This window comes from Lepus europaeus, chromosome 4 (assembly GCF_033115175.1).
Source record: "Lepus europaeus isolate LE1 chromosome 4, mLepTim1.pri, whole genome shotgun sequence".
Taxonomy (NCBI): Eukaryota; Metazoa; Chordata; class Mammalia; order Lagomorpha; family Leporidae; genus Lepus; species Lepus europaeus.
The window spans coordinates 80,257,780-80,276,405 of NC_084830.1; the positions used below are offsets into that span (position 1 = coordinate 80,257,780).

Consider the following 18,626-nt stretch of genomic DNA (forward strand, 5'->3'; position numbering starts at 1 on the left):
CTGAGGAACTAAACACAGCTCTCAGGCCACACTCATTTCAAGCCTCTAAGGCTCCACCGAAAGCAGACAGTCCACTTAATATAGAGCCATAGTGTAACAAGAAAAAACACCACAGTGAAGAAACAAAATATCTCCAACATGCCAAACAACAAACGCAAAAACCGAGGTAACAAGAACAAGGAAGACACTATGACGCCCCCAAATGAAAAAGACACCCCAATTCAAGATTATGAAGATGAGGAGATAGAAGAAATGCAAGAAGCGGATCTCAAAAAATTGATAAGAACATTAAGAAGTTCTCAAAAACAAATTCTTGAACTACAGAAATCCTTAATGGACAAGATAGAAAATCTCTCTCCTGAAAATGAAATATGAAGGAGGAATCAAAATGAAATGAAACAACTAGTGGAACAAGAAACTGTGATAGTGACGAGAAATCATAATGAAATGAAGAATTCAATAGATCAAATGACATTAGAGAGCCTTAAAACACATTAGAGAGCCTTAAAAACAGAATGGGTGAAGCAGAGGAGAGAATATCAGACTTAGAAGACAGAGAACAGGAAAGGAAACAGGCAAACCTAAGAAAAGAAGAAGAAATGAGAAATCTAAAAAATATGGTCGGGAATCTACAGGATACTATTAAAAAACCCTACATTCGGGTTCTAGGAGTTCCTGAAGGCATGGAGAGGGAGAAAGGATTAGAAGGCATTTTCAGTGAGATACTAGCAGAAAATTTCCCAGGTTTGGAGAAGGACAGAGGCATCTTAGTACAGGAAGCTTATAGAACCCCTAATAAACATGACCAAAAGAGATCCTCACCACAACACGTTGTAATTAAATTCACCACAGTGAAACATAAAGAAAAGATCCTAAAATGTGCAAGAGAGAAATGTCAGATTACTCTCAGAGGATCTCCAATTAGACTCACAGCAGACTTCTCATCAGAAACCCTACTGGCTAGAAGGGAATGGCGAGATATAGCCCAGGTACTAAGAGAGAAAAACTGCCAGCCCAGAATATTATATCCTGCAAAGCTCTCATTTGTGAATGAAGGTGAAATTAAGACTTTTCATAGCAAACGAAACTGAAAGAATTTGTTGCCACTCATCCTGCCCTGCAAAAGATGCTTAAAGATGTGCTACACACAGAAACACAGAAACATGGCCATCAATATGAAAGAAGGTAAAGGAAGGAAACCTCACAGCAAAAGATCACAGGAAGCTCAATTTCTCTTTGACATAGAATTAAACTCTGATGCTCTGTTAAAGCAATGTGTTACAGTAATCTATTATGTTCTCTTGATGTCTGTTAAATTCTAATTGTTCAAAAACAGCTGCATTTTCATTAAGAGCTATGGGTTATTTAAATATGTGCTTATTTTCAAAGATTTGAATAATCACCTTGTAACAATGATCAAATTTGGTCTATGTTATGTCATGATTTTAAGGAATCTTATTTCAACCAGATATTTTGGATTTTGAGCCTTCTTGGCATTCTTGACAGGCATTCAAAAAATCAAAGTTTCAAACAATCTGGTCTCTAAAATTTCCAGTAAATCCTGGACTTTGGTTTTTCCAGTTTGGGCCCAACTGAAAAAATTGAAGGACCTATGTCTCTCATCTTATAGAGACACCAACTAATCAGGCTATTTGGATTATATTAGAAGGACTGTCCAGATGTGATGTGGTACCAGACTTTAAGTTTCTATAATGGAAAATGCTATTAATACAAATGTTTGAGAATTAAAAAGTCTAATGATCTTGTGTTACTAGACATGATAGTTATCTTAATGAGAAAGCCCCAGAGGCTTAAAGGGTTAAATACTTGTAAAATCCTACAGGTGCTTTCAAAAATACTGTGAAGTAAGCAAGTGCCTCTTGTTGGTTGATGAGTTTATAATTTTAAACATGGCAACTTAAAGTCTTTTGTCATCCACAGTTATATATGATTTGCTGCTTATAAAAAAAAGCGTTGTTGGTTCTGTGTTTAGCTGTCCTCCTATAGGTTCCTATGGACTTTTTCCAGGCATTTCTATTGTATTCAGTACTTGGGATGGCTCTGTAAACAGATGAAGCCAATAATGTATTAACAGTACCAACAGAGAGAAAGTATGGTTAACTGAGGTTACTGAAAGCAAAAAGCAATGCAAATCAATTGGCAATCTACAAAAAGAGTTCAAGATTTTAAAAGCTATTATTAAAATTGCTATATTAGTCTATTATGCTATGTTATATGTGTGTACATATTGTATGTCCACATGGGGAAATTTTATTAAGAGTTTTATTTTAAATGGCTTATAGGTAAGATTGTCCATAAATTTAAGGTGCTAAAATCAATCAAAGATACATTTTAATTTGTGTGTCCTGAATCTGTGTATCATATGTTTTCAACTTGTTGGTAGAAAGAAACTAAAAACATTTTATATGGTTGGGCTTAAGTTTACTGGTTAAACAAACTACACCATGTTAGATATTTAAGAGGTGTTTTCAAATACATGATTCTTAAAATTTATAGAAGGCATTGGACCTTCTGGTAAATGTTTTCTTAAGTTGTTATCTAATGGTTGAAACGGTTTGCTAAGTATTCATGTAATATTGCTATTGTCAGCAAGCGATCTAGGACTTGCTCCCTCATTTCTCTATTCTAAGCCCAACTTGTTCTTTCATTTCTCTATTCTCTTCAAGGTAGGAAACTAATTCTATCATGAAGGAATCTGTAGGACGCACAATTTAATCTTTAGACCTTATAAAAGAGATGGCTAACATTTTTCTGTAATAGCATAGCCAAAATAAGAACTTAAATAATAATCTCATAGCTAGATTCACTTCGCCATCAGCGAAGTAAGCAGTAAGTAGAAAAAACCTCCCTTTCAGACCAAAGGGAAAGAAAGTTTTAAAGTGAGAATATAATTTTTCTCATGGGCATTGTCTACCTTAGAAAAACTACTACAGAACATGCCTGTGACTATAGACTTGTAGTTCAGGCCACCGAAGATTAGAGATGGGACTTGGGCACTCCCTTGACTTGCATCCTCTGGTCTGCTTGAACACAAACCAGGAGGAAAAGAAAGCTCGGCATCAGAAGCAATGGGTGGCAGGCCTATTACTGGCTGATCTGTGCAGTGATCTGCCCTCAAGGAGACCCAACAGGCCAGTCCACTGCAGTGGCTTTCAATGTGGTAAGCCTGGGCTTCAGCAGAAGTCAGCTTGTGAAGAGCCCTGGCAGCTCTGCCAAGAGTTGTGAGTTGGATCACTGGAAATGGACCTGCCCTGGAGTTGAAGGATGCCAGGGTCAGAGCCACAGATCTTATTGGCTCTAAGCTGAAAAGCCCTTCACTCAGCCCAACTTCCAAAGTGACCCCTGCAGCTGAGGGGATGGTCAAGTAGGGTCAGCAACATTGCAGGCAGAACTGTAAATTTCTTGTTAGAGATGCCCCCTACCTTTACCTGGCCAGCTCTCCTCCCAGGCCAGCCAAGTAATGAAAGTCAACAGAGTGCCTTCTCCTAGGAGGTTCACACCTCCCTTAGGATATACCCCATGTGAAGAGATAGATAGGCCTGGGCCTCTGAATTTACAAGGCCTAAAGCCCACCAGATTATTATCAAGCCCCTTCTATCAGGTTCTATTTGCCTCTCAATCAGAAAACTTAATTGTAGCTTAGACAGCACCTTTCTTAGCTCCTCTAATAATGACTCTGTCCTTTGTTCTAGACCCTGTCTAGCGTACTTGGGCCTCATTCCTTTGTAATCATAACCTCTACTCTACCACCAATGGCTCTACTCCCAACCTGTGTGTACTGATGGTCCTCTTCCCCACTTAATGCTGTATAATTGTTCAAACCTGGTAAATGCCACTCTTAGCATCATTGGTTACTATCCTCACTCTGTCTTTTATGACCTTGTCTAAATATGATCAGAGTCGGCAAACTTGGAAGGCTTCCATAGCCTTGGCAACTCATGACGACAGCCTAGGGTGGTTACTGGCACCATAAACTAGAGTGTCAATTTGTTGGGTCAACAACAGGAGCCACTGTGTACTTGCTCCTCATGTGGGATCTCTGTCCTTAATGTGCTGTACATTTTGATTTAATGCTATAACTAGTACTCAAACAGTATGTTTCACTTTGTGTTGCTATGTGGGGGCAAACTGTTGAAATCTTTATACTAAATTGATCTTCTGTATATAAAGAGAATTGAAAATGAATTTTGATGCAAATGGAAGGGGAGAGGGAGTGGGAGAGGGGAGGGTTGCTGGTGGGAGGGAAGTTATGGGGGGGGGGAAGCCATTGTAATCCACAAGCTGTACAGTGGAAATTTATATTCATTAAATAAAAGTTAAAAAAAATATACGATACAGTTATGGTTTAGATGATAGCTTTGGTGTCTCCTAAATATTATGTGTTGATCTCCAGAGTCTTAGAAATTAACAAATGAAGGCTAGAACTTAATCCAATTATGGTGTCTAAAGATAAAGCCTTGGAAAGTATTTAGATTGGAGTGGGTTGTTGGAGTGGAGCTCCTGTAATTAACTCATGGTGGCCTCACAAGGAGATACTATAGACATAGGATGAGTGTGCTCCACATCTCTCTGCATCCTGGCCCACCCCCATATGATCTTCCCTCCATGCCTGTTCTGTAGTCCATTGCTCTCATCAGACTAATGGTGCTAGCTGATCTTTGAATGTGAACCTCCAAAACTGTGCCATATTTAACAAATGAACATAATTACCTAAGTAGTTTCTCTCAGACATTTTGCTTGTAGTAATGAGAAGCTGACTAATATGCATGCCGAGTTACATTTCACTTTCAAATTACCAATAAATAATTCTTTTTTTTTTTTTAGAACTTAGAAGGCAACTTCTTTGCTGTGGTCTTTTTAAGATTAATTTTATTTATTTGAAAAGCACAAAGAGAGAGAGAGAAAGAGAGAGAGAGAGAGAGAATCCTGTCTGCTAGTTCACTCCTCAGATTGCTGCGGTAACTGGTACTGGGCCAGATTGAAACCAGGAGCTAGCAAATCCATCTAGGTCTCCCACATGACGGGCAGGGCCCTAAACACTTGGGCCATTTTCTGTTGCCTTCCCAGGTGCATTACCAGGGAGCTGGATCAGCTAGGAATTCAATCAGCACTCTGACATGGGATGCTGGTATCGCAGGCAGCAACCTAACCTGCTGCGTCACAACATCAGCTCTGCAAATACTTCTTTTAGTACGGGGCATACATATGCTAAAATTATATCTTGTTTATCTGAAATCCAACTTTAACTGGCGAACTTATATTTTGTCAGGCAATGTATTCATAGATTCTAGAGACACAAAACTGAAACCTGCAGCTGATTCTTTCTGAAAGTGCCTAGGCTCTATAGTGTCTGGCTGGATTTTTTTTTTTTTAAGATTTATTTATTTATTTGCAAGTTAAAGTTACACAGAGAGAGAAGAGGCAGGGAGAGAGAGAAAGGTCTTCCATCTGTTGGTTCATTCCCCAATTGGCCTCAATAGCTGGAGCTTCTTCCAGGTCTCCCATGTGGGTGCAGGTGCCCAAAAACTTGGGCCATCCTCCACTGCTTTTCCAGGCCATAGCAGAGAACTGGATCGGAAGTGGAGCAGCCAGGTGTTGAACCGGCGCCCATATGGGATGCCGGTGCTTCAGGCCATGGCGTTAACTTGCTGCGCCACAGTGTTGGCCCCTGGATTTTTTATATTTCCTAATTTGTTCATAAATTTACTGGGGGAGTAGCTGAAGGAGTAAAAATGGCACCTTGGTAGTGAGAAAGCAAATGTGCTACTTTGGCAATAAAAAATGCTGAACCAACTGGACCATTGTCTTTGAGTATATTACTTTATAAATGTGTTGCCTAAATCAAAGAAGTTTCAAAAATCAAGGAAATATGTAGCTTTAGTGCTAGTCAGAACATAGCTAATCTCCTATATGTTATGTTTTTCTAAGATATAAAGAAGACTCTCAGGGTATCTTATGAGTAAAATGAAAAGATAGGATAAAGACATAATATTTTTTAATTTAATTATACTGTGGAAGGAAATCAGGGAGTAGATCTTTTGAAGAACCTCATTGAAATGACCTCCCTTGGGTACTATTTGTGGGGCAGTAAAAGCAGTGAGAAAATGGGCAAAGCCTTTTCCTCCATGCTGCAGAGCAGCCCACAGTAAAACCAAGTGTTCGCCTTTGTCAGCTTCATGCCAAAGGGTGTGAGTTTATGCCTCTTGAGACCTGCTAATGTACTACAGCACCAAAAGCAAAATGTAATAGTGCATGTTAATCTTTGCCTATGGCTTAGTCCTTATAAATACAGGTTGTGAAGCATGTTACCTGGACTGGAATATTAGCTCTGTCACATTTTAGCTGTGTGAAAAGCTGTGTAGCTCTAACTCCATTTTCTGTGAAATGGGCATAATAAAAATCTACCATTTACAAATAATGTGAGCATTAAATCGTGTGTGTGTGTTTACCTAGTATACAATAAGCACTCATTAAATGTTTTTTTTTAAACTTTTATTTAATGAATATAAATTTCCAAAGTACAGCTTATGGATTACAATGGCTTCCCCCCCCATAACTTCCCTCCCACCCACAACCCTCCCCTTTCCCACTCCCTCTCCCCTTCCATTCACATCAAGATTCATTTTCAATTCTCTTTATATACGGAAGATCAGTTTAGTATATATTAAGTAAAGATTTCAACAGTTTGCCCTCACATAGCAACACAAAGTGAAAAATACTGTTTGAGTGCTAGTTATAGCATTAAATCACAATGTACAGCATATTAAGGACAGAGATCCTACATGATTTTTTTTTTAAATTGATTAATTTTCTATGCAATTTCCAATTTAACACCAAGTTTTTTTTTCATTTTCAATTATCTTTATATACAGAAGATCAATTCAGTATATACTAAGTAAAGATTTCATCAGTTTGCACCCACACAGAAACACAAGGTGTAAAAATACTGTTTCAGTACTAGTTATAGCATTACTTCACATTGGACAACACATTAAGGACAGATCCCACATGAGACGTAAATACACAGTGACTCCTGTTGTTGATTTAACAATTTGACACTCTTGTTTATGGCATCAGTAATCTCCCTAGGCTCTAGTCATGAGTTGCCAAGGCTATGGAAGCCTTTAGGGTTCGCCGACCTCTATCTTATTCCGACAGGGTCATAGTCAAAGTGGAAGTTCTCTCCTCCCTTCAGAGAAAGGTACCTCCTTCTTTGATGGCCCTGTTCTTTCCACTGGGATCTCACTAACAGAGATCTTTCATTTAGGTCTTCTTCTTTTTTTTTTTTTTTCCAGAGTGTCTTGGCTTTCCAAGCACTCATTAAATGTTAGGTAGTTGCTAGAGAAGGATTTAAAATTTACTTTTTTTTTTTTACCTTAATGGATTTTTTTTTTTTTTTGGACAGGCAGAGTTAGACAGTGAGAGAGAGAGAGAGAGAGAGAGAGAGAGAAAGCTTCCTTTTCCGTTGGTTCACCCACAAAATGGCTGCTATGGCTGGTGTGCTGCGGCCAGTGCGCACTGATCCGAAGCCAGGAGCCAGGTACTTCTCCTGGTCTCCCATGGGGTGCAGGGCCCAAGCACTTGGGCCATCCTCCACTGCACTTCCAGGCCACAGCAGAGAGCTGGCCTGGAAGAGGGGCAACCGGGACAGAACTGGTACCCCAACTGGGACTAGACCTGGGGTGCCGGTGCTGCAGGCAGAGGATTAGCCAAGTGAGCCGTGGCACCGGCCTACCTTAATGGAATTTAAGGTCTAGCCAGCACTATACAGTAGAGCTTTCAGTGATAATGACATTGTTCTATGGCAGCTACTAGCCACATGTGGCTACTGAACTCTTGAAATGTGACTATTGCAATGAAGAAGCTGAATTTTTAATTTAAATTAGAATAGCTGATGTGGCTAATAGTTACTATATTGGACAGTACAATGCAGATAATCACGTTGGTTGGCTCAGAAATTTAGGTAAGATTTTTTTTTTTTTTTTTTTTTTTTTTTTTTTACTTTTTGACAGGCAGAGTGGACAATGATAGAGAGAGACAGAGAGAAAGGTCTTCCTTTTTTTGCCATTGGTTCACCCTCCAATGGCCACTGCGGCTGGCGCGCTGCGGCCGGCGCACCGCGCTGTTCCTATGGCAGGAGCCAGGTGCTTCTCCTGGTCTCCCATGGGGTGCAGGGCCCAAGGACTTGGGCCATCCTCCACTGCACTCCCTGGCCACAGCAGAGAGCTGGCCTGGAAGAGGGGCAACCAGGACAGAATCCGGTGCCCCGACCGGGACTAGAACCCGGTGTGCCGGCGCTGCAAGGCGGAGGATTAGCCTAGTGAGCGGCGGCGCCGGCCGATGGTAAGGTCTTTTTTCTAATCAGCAAATTTCAATCGTCCTGCTCACATTTTTCATCATTATAGTATTCATCCAATGTCTGTAGCTGTGTAACATTTTTAGTTGGGTTATCTGTGGACTGGTTATTTCAAATTCTTTCCAGGATTCTGAAGCTTTTACAAAGCAGGGAAGTCCCATTGTGCCTTCCTAGGAAAACTTCTGATGAACCTTTCTGGATCTCCAACTTTTACCTTGCTGCTAGATATTCCAGCTAACATTTAAATCTAAAGGGTCAGCACCAAAAGAAAACAAAAACTCATCACCCCACAAAACCCTCCATCTTCTACCCCTACCCCCTGCCTTGTTATCACTCCACTCCTCCTGCTCTCAGCTAAACTTAAATTAGTGGATGTTGGCCATCCACACTTTCTCACAATTCCTCCTCAGCCCATCGTGGTATGGTTTCATTTGTACCTCTACTGAAATGATGTCAGCCAATAGTTCTGTTACTTGACCCCCAAACCAGTAAGCCACTTCCTCTTTCTCGAGACACCCCCCACCCTTGGCTTCTTTGGTGACGCACTGTCTTGGTATTTTCTTCTGACTTAACTGGCTGCTCTTTCTTCAATGCTTTGGCTGACATGGCCTGTTTTACTTGGCCTTCAAATTCTATGTGATTCCTTAGGACATTGGTCTCAGGATCCTCTCATGCCACATTATCACTCTACCATAACAGAGAAACACATGGATCTAAGACAGTTCCTATCGTAGATTGTCATATAAGGACAGACAACCCCCAGATTTGTATCTTCTCCTTCAGGATCCATATCCAAGCACCCTGCTCCTGGTCCCAGGTCTTTCACAGTCACCATTCTAACATGTCCAAGCACACTGTCTCTCCACTTAAAACGCTTGTCCTATCTCAATTATTGAAATGGTACCACCATACCTGGTTGCCCAAGTCAAAAGCTTTTTTTTTTTTTTTTTGTTAGCATTATTTAGTTAGAATATTTTTTTCCCCTTTGTTCATCCTGTTAGGAACTCCATGGAACCTCCCATCTGAAGATTTACCCTTTTTGTAGCTTTGGAAAATGTTTTTGTTACTCTTTTTTCCTTTGTTCCCTGTTATTTGTTACTGCCATATAGCTGTTCAAACATATGGATCTAGCCACACATTTCTTAATTTTTAAATCATACATAGGAACTCTTGGCTCTTTTTTTGCTGAGTTTGAAAGAATTCCTCAATGTGATCTTCCAAACCACTATTTACTTGTTGGCTATGTCTTTTCTGTCATTTGTCCCATCAACTGAGTTTTTTTTTTTATCATCTTTTTATTTCCTAAATCTGAATTGAGCATTTTATTTCTTTGTTTACATTTTATTTGAGAAGGAGAGGAAGAGGAAGGAAAGAAAGGAGGGAGTAAGAGATCTTCCATCCACTGGTTCACCCCCTCCCCCAAATACCCACAGTACCAGGGGCTGGACCAGGTGCCAGGAAATCCATCTGAGACCCCAGGTGGGCAGCAGAGGATCTAACTACTTAAACCTTCATCTGCTGCCTCCCAGGTTGCACATTAACAGAGAGGTAGAGCAGAAGTGGAGCAGCTGGGACTCGAACCGTTGCTCATGAGGGATGTGAGAGTCTCAGGCAGTGACTGCTTTCCCTGCTGCGCCACAATGCTGACCCTAGAACATTCTTATAATAGTAGCCTACAGTGTCCCTTTTCCCTCTGTTGAAAATATTTTACTTTTGTTTTAGTGTTTCTTTATTTTTAGAATATTTCCTTGAATTTTCGTGCCTATATCAATTGAATTTGGTTTCTCAGTTCTTTGTATGTGTGCGTTTAACGTAATTTTTAATGGATGCAAAATTTTTTGGAGATTACCTGCTGTTCTACCATTCCTGCCTGCCACACTCTGTCCCGGGGATGTCAGGGAAGGGTGATAAGTGTGGACAAGAATGTCAGTATCTCCTCTTTTAGCCAAGTACTTCCTGTTTTCCTGGGTGTGGGCAGTTATCTGAATGCTTCCCCCAGCTCTTTTTCTCTCAAGCCCACACTTACTGTTCTAGCCTGTAGGTACATGACTGCTGTGTGCTGATTGTTACCCAGGGCTGTCTGAGGTTCAACCTGTTGGTCTACTTCTCATGCATTTCCTGTAGCAACTTCTTTGGTCACTACAAGGCCCTAGTTGTTCCTTATAATCCAGCTTGCCCTTGCTTTTCCCATTTCAGCACCTCTGCGTTTGCAGCATACCCAGAAACATTGCCATCTTTACCTGCAGCCTTTTCCAGTATATGAGGTTGTGGTTTCAGCTGGCAATGGAATCCAGCCTGTTTCAATTCTTTTCTTCCTGGTGCTCTTAAAAAGCTGGCTTTCACTAGGGATCTAAGAGAGGGAAGAGAAACAGGCACATGTTCTTGGACCTCAGTTTGATCTCTTGTTCACTTTATGATCCTGATACATGTTTTTATTTCCCCTGATTCTTTGAGTACAAAAAGAATTAGTTTTCCTTTGTAAGTCTTCATGCAAAGCTGAGATATGATATGCTTTTTTTTTCTTTCTTTTTTTTTTTAGCACACTGGGACCCAAAAGTTTTTACAGCTTATGATGTATTTCGTGTAAGTCTAATCACATCTGAGCTTATTGTACAGGAAGTAGAAACTCAACGGAATGGGATCAAGGCTATCTTTGATCTGGAAGGCTGGCAGTTTTCACATGCTTTTCAAATTACTCCATCTGTTGCCAAGAAGATTGCTGCTGTACTTACAGTAAGTGTATATTTTTAAAGTTAGGTGTCATACTTCCAATTAATAGCTTTTAATGTTGTCATAGGATAAACAGAGAAGTGACAGTAGCTTTATTAGAAACCTAAATAAAAAAGAAATGATACATAGAATTCAGTAAAACTAAGAGAAAGTAAAATATCAATTTATAAGAGAAAAAATGTTTAACAAGCTGCCAAAATATATTCAAAATTAGAATATATTCAGCCATAGAATGTATACATTTAAACAATAATGTGGTAACTTTATCTTCATGACATTAAAATTTTCTTTCCACATTAAAAAATACCACAGCAGTGGTATAATGAAATGACATATAAGTCTTGGTAGGTATAAATTGATACAGCCCTTTTCAGAAATCAAAAGATTTTTAAAATGGCCATCATTTGTGACCTAGGAATTCTACTTCTGGGAATCTACCTCTGGAATAATTAATTGTAAATATGGTAAATACTTTTTATGTAGTAATAATAGCTCACTATGTGCCACATGCTTTACTAAGTATTTCCAATGCATTAGCATTTAGTGGCACACTGAACCTATGCTATATGATCATTATTTTTCCCATTTTACAAAAAAAAAAAAACAAACCTATGTTAGAGAGTTGATATAGCGATGCTCAGGCACATACAGTTTGTTAGTAGTGAAGTATTAATTCCAGTCCAACTCTTCTGAATGTAAAAACCGTGTTTATAACCACCACTCTTCCTTTGCATGTTGATGGTTACTGCATCATCACTTTTAATTTTTTTTTTTTTTAATTTTTTTTTTTTTTGACAGGCAGAGTGGACAGTGAGAGAGAGAGACAGAGAGAAAGGTCTTCCTTTTGCCGTTGGTTCACCCTCCAATGGCCGCCGCGGTAGCGCGCTGCGGCCAGCGCACCGCGCTGTTCCGGTGGCAGGAGCCAGGTGCTTCTCCTGGTCTCCCATGGGGTGCAGGGCCCAAGCACTTGGGCCATCCTCCACTGCACTCCCTGGCCACAGCAGAGAGCTGGCCTGGAAGAGGGGCAACCGGGACAGGATCGGTGCCCCGACCGGGACTAGAACCCGGTGTGCCGGCGCCGCAAGGCGGAGGATTAGCCTGTTGAGCCACGGCGCCGGCCTGCATCATCACTTTTAATAGAAGAAAACTAGAAGCAACTTATTTGTTCAGAAATAGGAAAATTATTACTTAAATTATGGTGCATTCATTTGATAGGTAATTGAAACAATATTAAAACTCATGATGTTTACAAAACCTGCATTATATCAGTGGGCCAAAACAAGATGCAAACTATTTAAAGAGCATATTAATAGTTATGCTTAAAATAAAATCATAAGTTGAAAGAATCTGGAGGGAAAAACCCTGAACTAATAACATTTCTTTAAAAGTTATGCATAGGAAAAAAAAGACTTTTGCATGGAAGGACTTTGGAAGAATAAGTCTGTACTAACTATACAACTTTTGGGTAGAGAAAGTTCTCCATTAAATTTTTTTTCTTTCAACTATTAACTATTAACTTTTAAAATTAATATTAAGCCTATAGTACTTTTATGCTAAAGGCTTACAATAATGTCAAATGTGTGTGTATTGTATTATATTTTCAAATTTTATGAGTTTGATTTTTTCTAAAAAAGTTGGGAAAAAAATTCAATAGGACTCACTGCTCAAAAGAACATTTGTATGTAATTGGGGGAGGTATTTTCTGGTGAAAATGTGCAACTGTTTCTTAAAATACTTTTCCTAAGCTGCAAGGAAATCTACCTGTTAGAACTCTTTTCTCAATCTAGTGACAGAACTGTAAGCCAGGCTTTGTGTTGCTGGAATGAATATTTTGAAAATAAATCATACTTTATGTATTTCTGTAGGTTAGACAGTATTCAAGGAAGAGACTTGTCCAATATAATTGCAATAACTATGTTTTGTTATTAAGATGTTTTTTCTTTATTTTCAAAAGGATTCCTTTCCATTGAAAGTTCGTGGCATCCACTTGATAAATGAACCAGCCATTTTCCATGCTGTCTTTTCCATGATTAAACCATTCTTAACTGAAAAAATTAAGGAGCGGGTGAGTAAAACATTCAACTCAAGTTCCTCTATGCCAAACATTTTAACCTTTTCCCATTTAGGATTGCTTCATTATTTTCTTCATATACACTCACTCATACCCAAAAATTTTGAAATTTTTTTTTCACAAATCAGCTACTTTTATAAGTTAAAACTTATTTTTAGTTAAAAATGTTAGGAATGTTGGTTATAAGCCCTGAGGAAACTGGGCTGGTCCTAAAAGCTGACTGGAGTACAAAATGGTATATGCCCTATAGAGGGCAGTGTGGCAATAGTTATCAAAATCATAACCTTGCTCTTCTGGGAATTTTCCATACATAAAGAAAATTACATGTATAAGAAGTTTCACTGCAGTAAATGACTGGACACCACCAACTGTTCATCATTAGGGAACTAGTTAGATAAAGCATAATATATATTCACACAATGGATATAATGGATATTTATAGAATGTATTATAAAGCAAAGTAGCAAAATGCAGAGAAGTGTTTATGGTATACTACCTTTTGCATAAAAAGAGAGAAATCAGAATGTCTACTTACTTTGTGTATTAATTAAAATATGCAAGAAAATAATACTTATGTAAGTAGCTACATAAAAAAAAAAACTGGACTGGGTGGCATAGAGGAGGACAGGGTTGGGAGTAAGACATCTCACTGTGTATCTTTTCACTTGTTTGGATTTCTCTGTGACCATTTTCTTTATGTGAATTTAAAAACCTTTTATTTAAGGTATAAAACTTCATGCATTCCATATATACAAATTTAGGAACATAATGATTCTTCCCACCCTACCCTCCCTCCTCTCTCTACTATTCCCATTCTTATTTTAAGCAAATATCTATTTTCAATCAACTTTTTCTTTTTTTTTTTTTTTGATAGGCAGAGTGGACAGTGAGAGAGGGAGAGACAGAGAGAAAGGTCTTCCTTTTGCCGTTGGTTCACCCTCCAATGGCCACCGCGGCCGGCGCGCTGCGGCCGGCGCATTGTGCTGATCCAAAGCCAGGAGCCAGGTGCTTCTCCTGGTCTCCCATGCGGGTGCAGGGCCCAAGCACTTGGGCCATCCTCCACTGCACTCCCAAGCCACAGCAGAGAGCTGGCCTGGAAAAGAGGCAACCGAACCCGGTGTGCCAGCGCCCGCAGGTGGAGGATTAGCCTATTGAGCCACGGCGCCGGCTCTACCACTATAGTTTCAATGATTTTGTGACTCCTTTAAAATTTATAGAATGAACTTGAGCATCTTTTCACTTGATTATTGTACTTATGCCACAGAAAATATTCCTCATATATCTAATTGTGTGCTCAGAGATATGCTTCTGTTTAATAAGAATTTATACATTTCTTAAGGTATTAATGTGTAAGGTAGTACATATAACCTTTTTATAAATGTTGTACAGTTATAAGAACACAAAGAAAATAGTAAGATTATTAGATTCACAGTAGAATGTTCTAAACGTAAGTAAATTCTTAGGTTCATAAATAGAATCGAGAATGCACTATCTATACCTGCTTTCCTGTCTTGGAAGTTATTACAGTACCCTGTTTTATGATGTTGATTTTCAACCAGAAGTGCAGGGAATACAGTTAGAACAGAAGGAATACCTTATAAAATATTTTGGTTATTTCAGATTCATATGCATGGGAACAGTTACAAACAAAGCTTACTGCAGCATTTCCCAGACATTCTTCCTCTGGAATATGGTGGTGAAGAATTTTCCATGGAGGATATCTGTCAGGAGTGGACAAATTTTATAATGAAGTCTGAAGATTATCTCAGCAGCATTTCTGAGCCCATTCATTGAGAGAAAATCACTTTGTTTGAATGGATTCCTGATTAAAAATATATGAGTGAGATCCTATCTACCTGGTTATATGTATGAAAGAAAAAGAGCAAAACTTTTAAACTAATTACTACTTATCTGATCATTTAAAATACATTTTCTGAAATGAGTGACATGGGTATTTGGGAAGGCTTTTTATTTTTTAAATGCTTTTTTTAAAAAAGCTTTTGAGGTAATATATAGATCAGTACATTTTTAAACCACAGAGAGATAACCAGTTTCACATTTGAAGAGACAATATAGCAAGTTATTTCTAAAGTAGCTGTTCATGTATATCTTTGTTTCTGGAATATTTCGTTTTAAACAAGTTCTGTGATCACATCTGTTTAGTAATATATTTATAAATAGCCCACTAAAAAGAGATATTAGCACAAGTTAACTAATGATAAAAAAACTGTTAACACTCATTTTGGGTGGATGTCAGATTAGATTATAATTCACATTAAAATCTTTTTTTTTAAAAAAAGATTTCTTTATATTACTTGAAAGTCAGAGTCACACAGAAATAGAAGGAGAGGCAGAGAGAGAGAGAGAGAGAGAGAACAGAGAGAGAGAGAAAGAGGTCTTTCATCCGCTGGTTCACTCCCCAGTTGGCCGCAATGGCCGGAGCTGAGCTGATCTGAAGCCAGGATCCAGGAGTTTATTCCAGGTCTCCCATGCAGGTGCAGGGGCCCAAGGACTTGAGCCATCTTCTACTGCTTTCCCAGGCCATAGCAGAGAGCTGGAGCGAAAGTGCAGCAGCTGGGTCTGGAACTGGTGCCCATATGGGATGTTGGCACTGCAGGTGGCAGCTTTACCCACTATGCCACAGCAATGGCCCCTCACACTAAAATCTAATACAGTTTATAGTTACTTCTGTGGGCCAGCAAGATAGTTCATCCCAGAGAAATTCTATATTAGCACAATTTGCACAATAGAAACTTTTGATTAAAGAATGTTTATGCCATATTGTATATAGCATCCATGGTCTCTGAAATGAATCATATATATTGATAGAATTGATTAACAAATACTTCACAAAGTATTTCAGGCCCAGTTGCTGGTTTCTCAGTAATATTTTATATTTTCAGACAAATCAAGAATATAATTTTGACGTTTGTCTATGGTTATTCTTATGATATTACAGAGTTTTAGAGAGAGAACAATATTTAATTGTTTTATACATGGACTATTTTTAGTTGAATAATAACAAAATTATACAATAGAAAGGAATTGTTTACAATTTTAAATCATTCTCAATTTTGTGTGGTATTTCCAGGTTGTACAAAAAATAACTTTTGCGGCCCCGCCCCCAGCCCAGAGCGCCCGGTGCGCGTGGCGCGGCCCACGACGCGGGGAGGATGGCGCTCGCGGAGTTGCGCTTGGTGCTGTTGCTCTTGGCCGGGGCCCTGACAGCCTCTGCGGACTCGCAGTTCCGGCAGCCTTCGGAGTACAGGACACCAAACTGCGCTCAGTATAAGTTACCGGGCTGCCCCAGGGACTTCAACCCCGTGTGTGGAAGCGACATGTCCACTTACCCCAACGAATGCACTCTGCATGAAAATCAGGGAGGACGGCCATGATATCAAAATCATCCGAAGTGAACCGTGCTGAGGGCCGCGTCCAGAAGAGAAGGGGGAGGCACCACCTTCCCTGCCCGCCAGATGGACTTCAATCCCCCACCTCCCCCTTTGAGATTGTTAACCCACGTGTTCTGAGAGGAGACGTGGGCGAGAGCCATGTGTAGTGATGGAGAATTAAAAAAAAGATCCTTTGCCCCTGTAGTTGAACTTATCACCTAGGTGACCCGTGCATTGCTTTCTTTCCTTGTAATAAAGTCACCATCGAATTCAAAAAATAAATAAATAAATAAATAACTTTTGCATTTCTATTATCAGAATAAAGCAGATCTCACAATTAATCATGTTTATTTAAACCAAAGCAATAGTTAAATGCTGTTTGCTCTGCAGTTTATGTCAAAGGGTATTTCGTTTATTGAAAAAGACTATATTCATTGTGGCTTTCACTTCATGATATGCTTTCTATTCATGATGTACATTTGATAGTATTTGATAATTAATTTTGTTTTAAACTTGAACATGAAAGAACATGGAGTGTTTGTCCAGCCAGTTGAGTTTCACCTTGAATTATATAATACTATCTTTATGCAAGGATATGAGAAGAATATTTTTCTTTATAAGAAAATTAGTATAATCAGGTGAGCTGATTCTTGTGATTCTCTGTACATAAATGTCTGATAACATTGAGAGTAATTGTGAATGTTCTTTAGAGAACATATTTGATTATGATTTAGCTTTGGGAAGCTAACTTTACATTATAATTTTTATTAAAAAAATCAGATGCTCTGTTTTTCTTAAAAAATACTGCCTTTATAAAATTTAACAGTTTTAAACTGTGTAATTAAAGGTAATGGAACAAAAAAATTTAAAAAGAATAAACATCAACAACAAAAAGTCTCTGGCTTATCCAAATTTTATTCCTAGAAGGAGATATCACAATTGCACTTCATTTACATTTGGCTATTTAAGACAATTTCTTATGAATTAATCAACCATAAATGAATGATTAATTTAGCATACAAGTAAAGGGTAACATTTTAAAATGTCTATAATTCATTGGTGATGTGGCTAACAGTAAATGGAATTAAAGTGTTAGTCAATTTTTTTTGTGATGGGTTTTGAAGTTTTTATAAATAAAGCAACTCCCTGAAGAGCATTAAAAAAGAATGTGAAATGATCAGGCAAGATGCCATGGTAAATAACTGATTGTCTGTATTACTTTACCATACCAGAAGTGCCTAAAAGGTTAACTCTATTATGTACTCATTGTGTTATTGAACTGCACAATAATTTATTTAATATTATTCAGTAAGAAATAAACTTCTTTCGCATAAACCATAGTATGCAGTTTTTTCTCTTTTAAAATGTGATTAAACATTCTTTTTCAAAACCTGCTTTTTCCTTACTGAAAATTTAAGAAAATGTATCACAACTAATTGTCCATTACACAAAAGTCAGTTTTTTTCTCTGTAAGTTTTAACTGCAGACTGGTTTTCCATGTTGCTTAGTTCACCAACTTTTTCTCCAACTGCTTTACATAAAGGGACCACAAAATAATTTCATCAAGCTAAATCATACATATTTAAGAAGTTAAAACTTCTAAGCAAAAAAGCCATAGAGTGCCACTCAATCAGATAATTTGATTTTCTTTAATAGACTTTGTTTTTTTGAGAAGTTTTAGGTTCATAGGAAAATTGAGTATAAGGTGCAAGACAGACAATTTTGAAACAATCTGTTTTTACTACACATCATTTAATTTGTCAAACTAGATTTTTCTTACAAAAATAGCCCTGAAGTCCTATTGCAAGTATTATATTTGCTAGTCATCTAAATTAAGCTCCATAGATCATAAAACAGGTTAACATACAACAACAACAACAAAAAACTCAGCCAACTAGTAAGATGGTGTTGTTTAAACCCTCCTTCCATGCCCTCTTTGTTGGATTTTACCACTCTTAGATGCTGTTGAAGAACTATGAATTACAAAGATGGAACTAGAAATGAGGAAAATAAAAGTACCATTGACTCCAGATCAAGAGTAGTATATATATATATA

At 38.3% G+C, this 18,626-nt stretch overlaps 1 protein-coding gene and 1 pseudogene across 2 annotated transcripts in view; both read left to right on the plus strand.

The window, feature by feature from the left end:
* TTPA (alpha tocopherol transfer protein) overlaps positions 1 to 16,358 on the plus strand; it is a 33,340-nt gene extending 16,982 nt beyond the window's left edge. Inside the window, exons 3-6 of one of the 2 annotated variants that reach the window (XM_062188440.1) lie at positions 10,917 to 11,110; positions 13,062 to 13,172; positions 14,799 to 15,018; positions 16,270 to 16,358. In XM_062188440.1, coding sequence (XP_062044424.1) covers positions 10,917 to 11,110; positions 13,062 to 13,172; positions 14,799 to 14,972 — 479 coding nt within the window. In that variant the 3' untranslated portion in view covers positions 14,973 to 15,018; positions 16,270 to 16,358. Of the gene's footprint in view, positions 1 to 10,916; positions 11,111 to 13,061; positions 13,173 to 14,798; positions 15,019 to 16,269 lie in introns of those variants that run through there. The other variant, XM_062188441.1, reaches the window with a different exon arrangement.
* LOC133757719 (serine protease inhibitor Kazal-type 2-like) lies at positions 16,352 to 17,910 on the plus strand (annotated as a pseudogene).
* Positions 17,911 to 18,626: the final 716 nt, after the last annotated feature.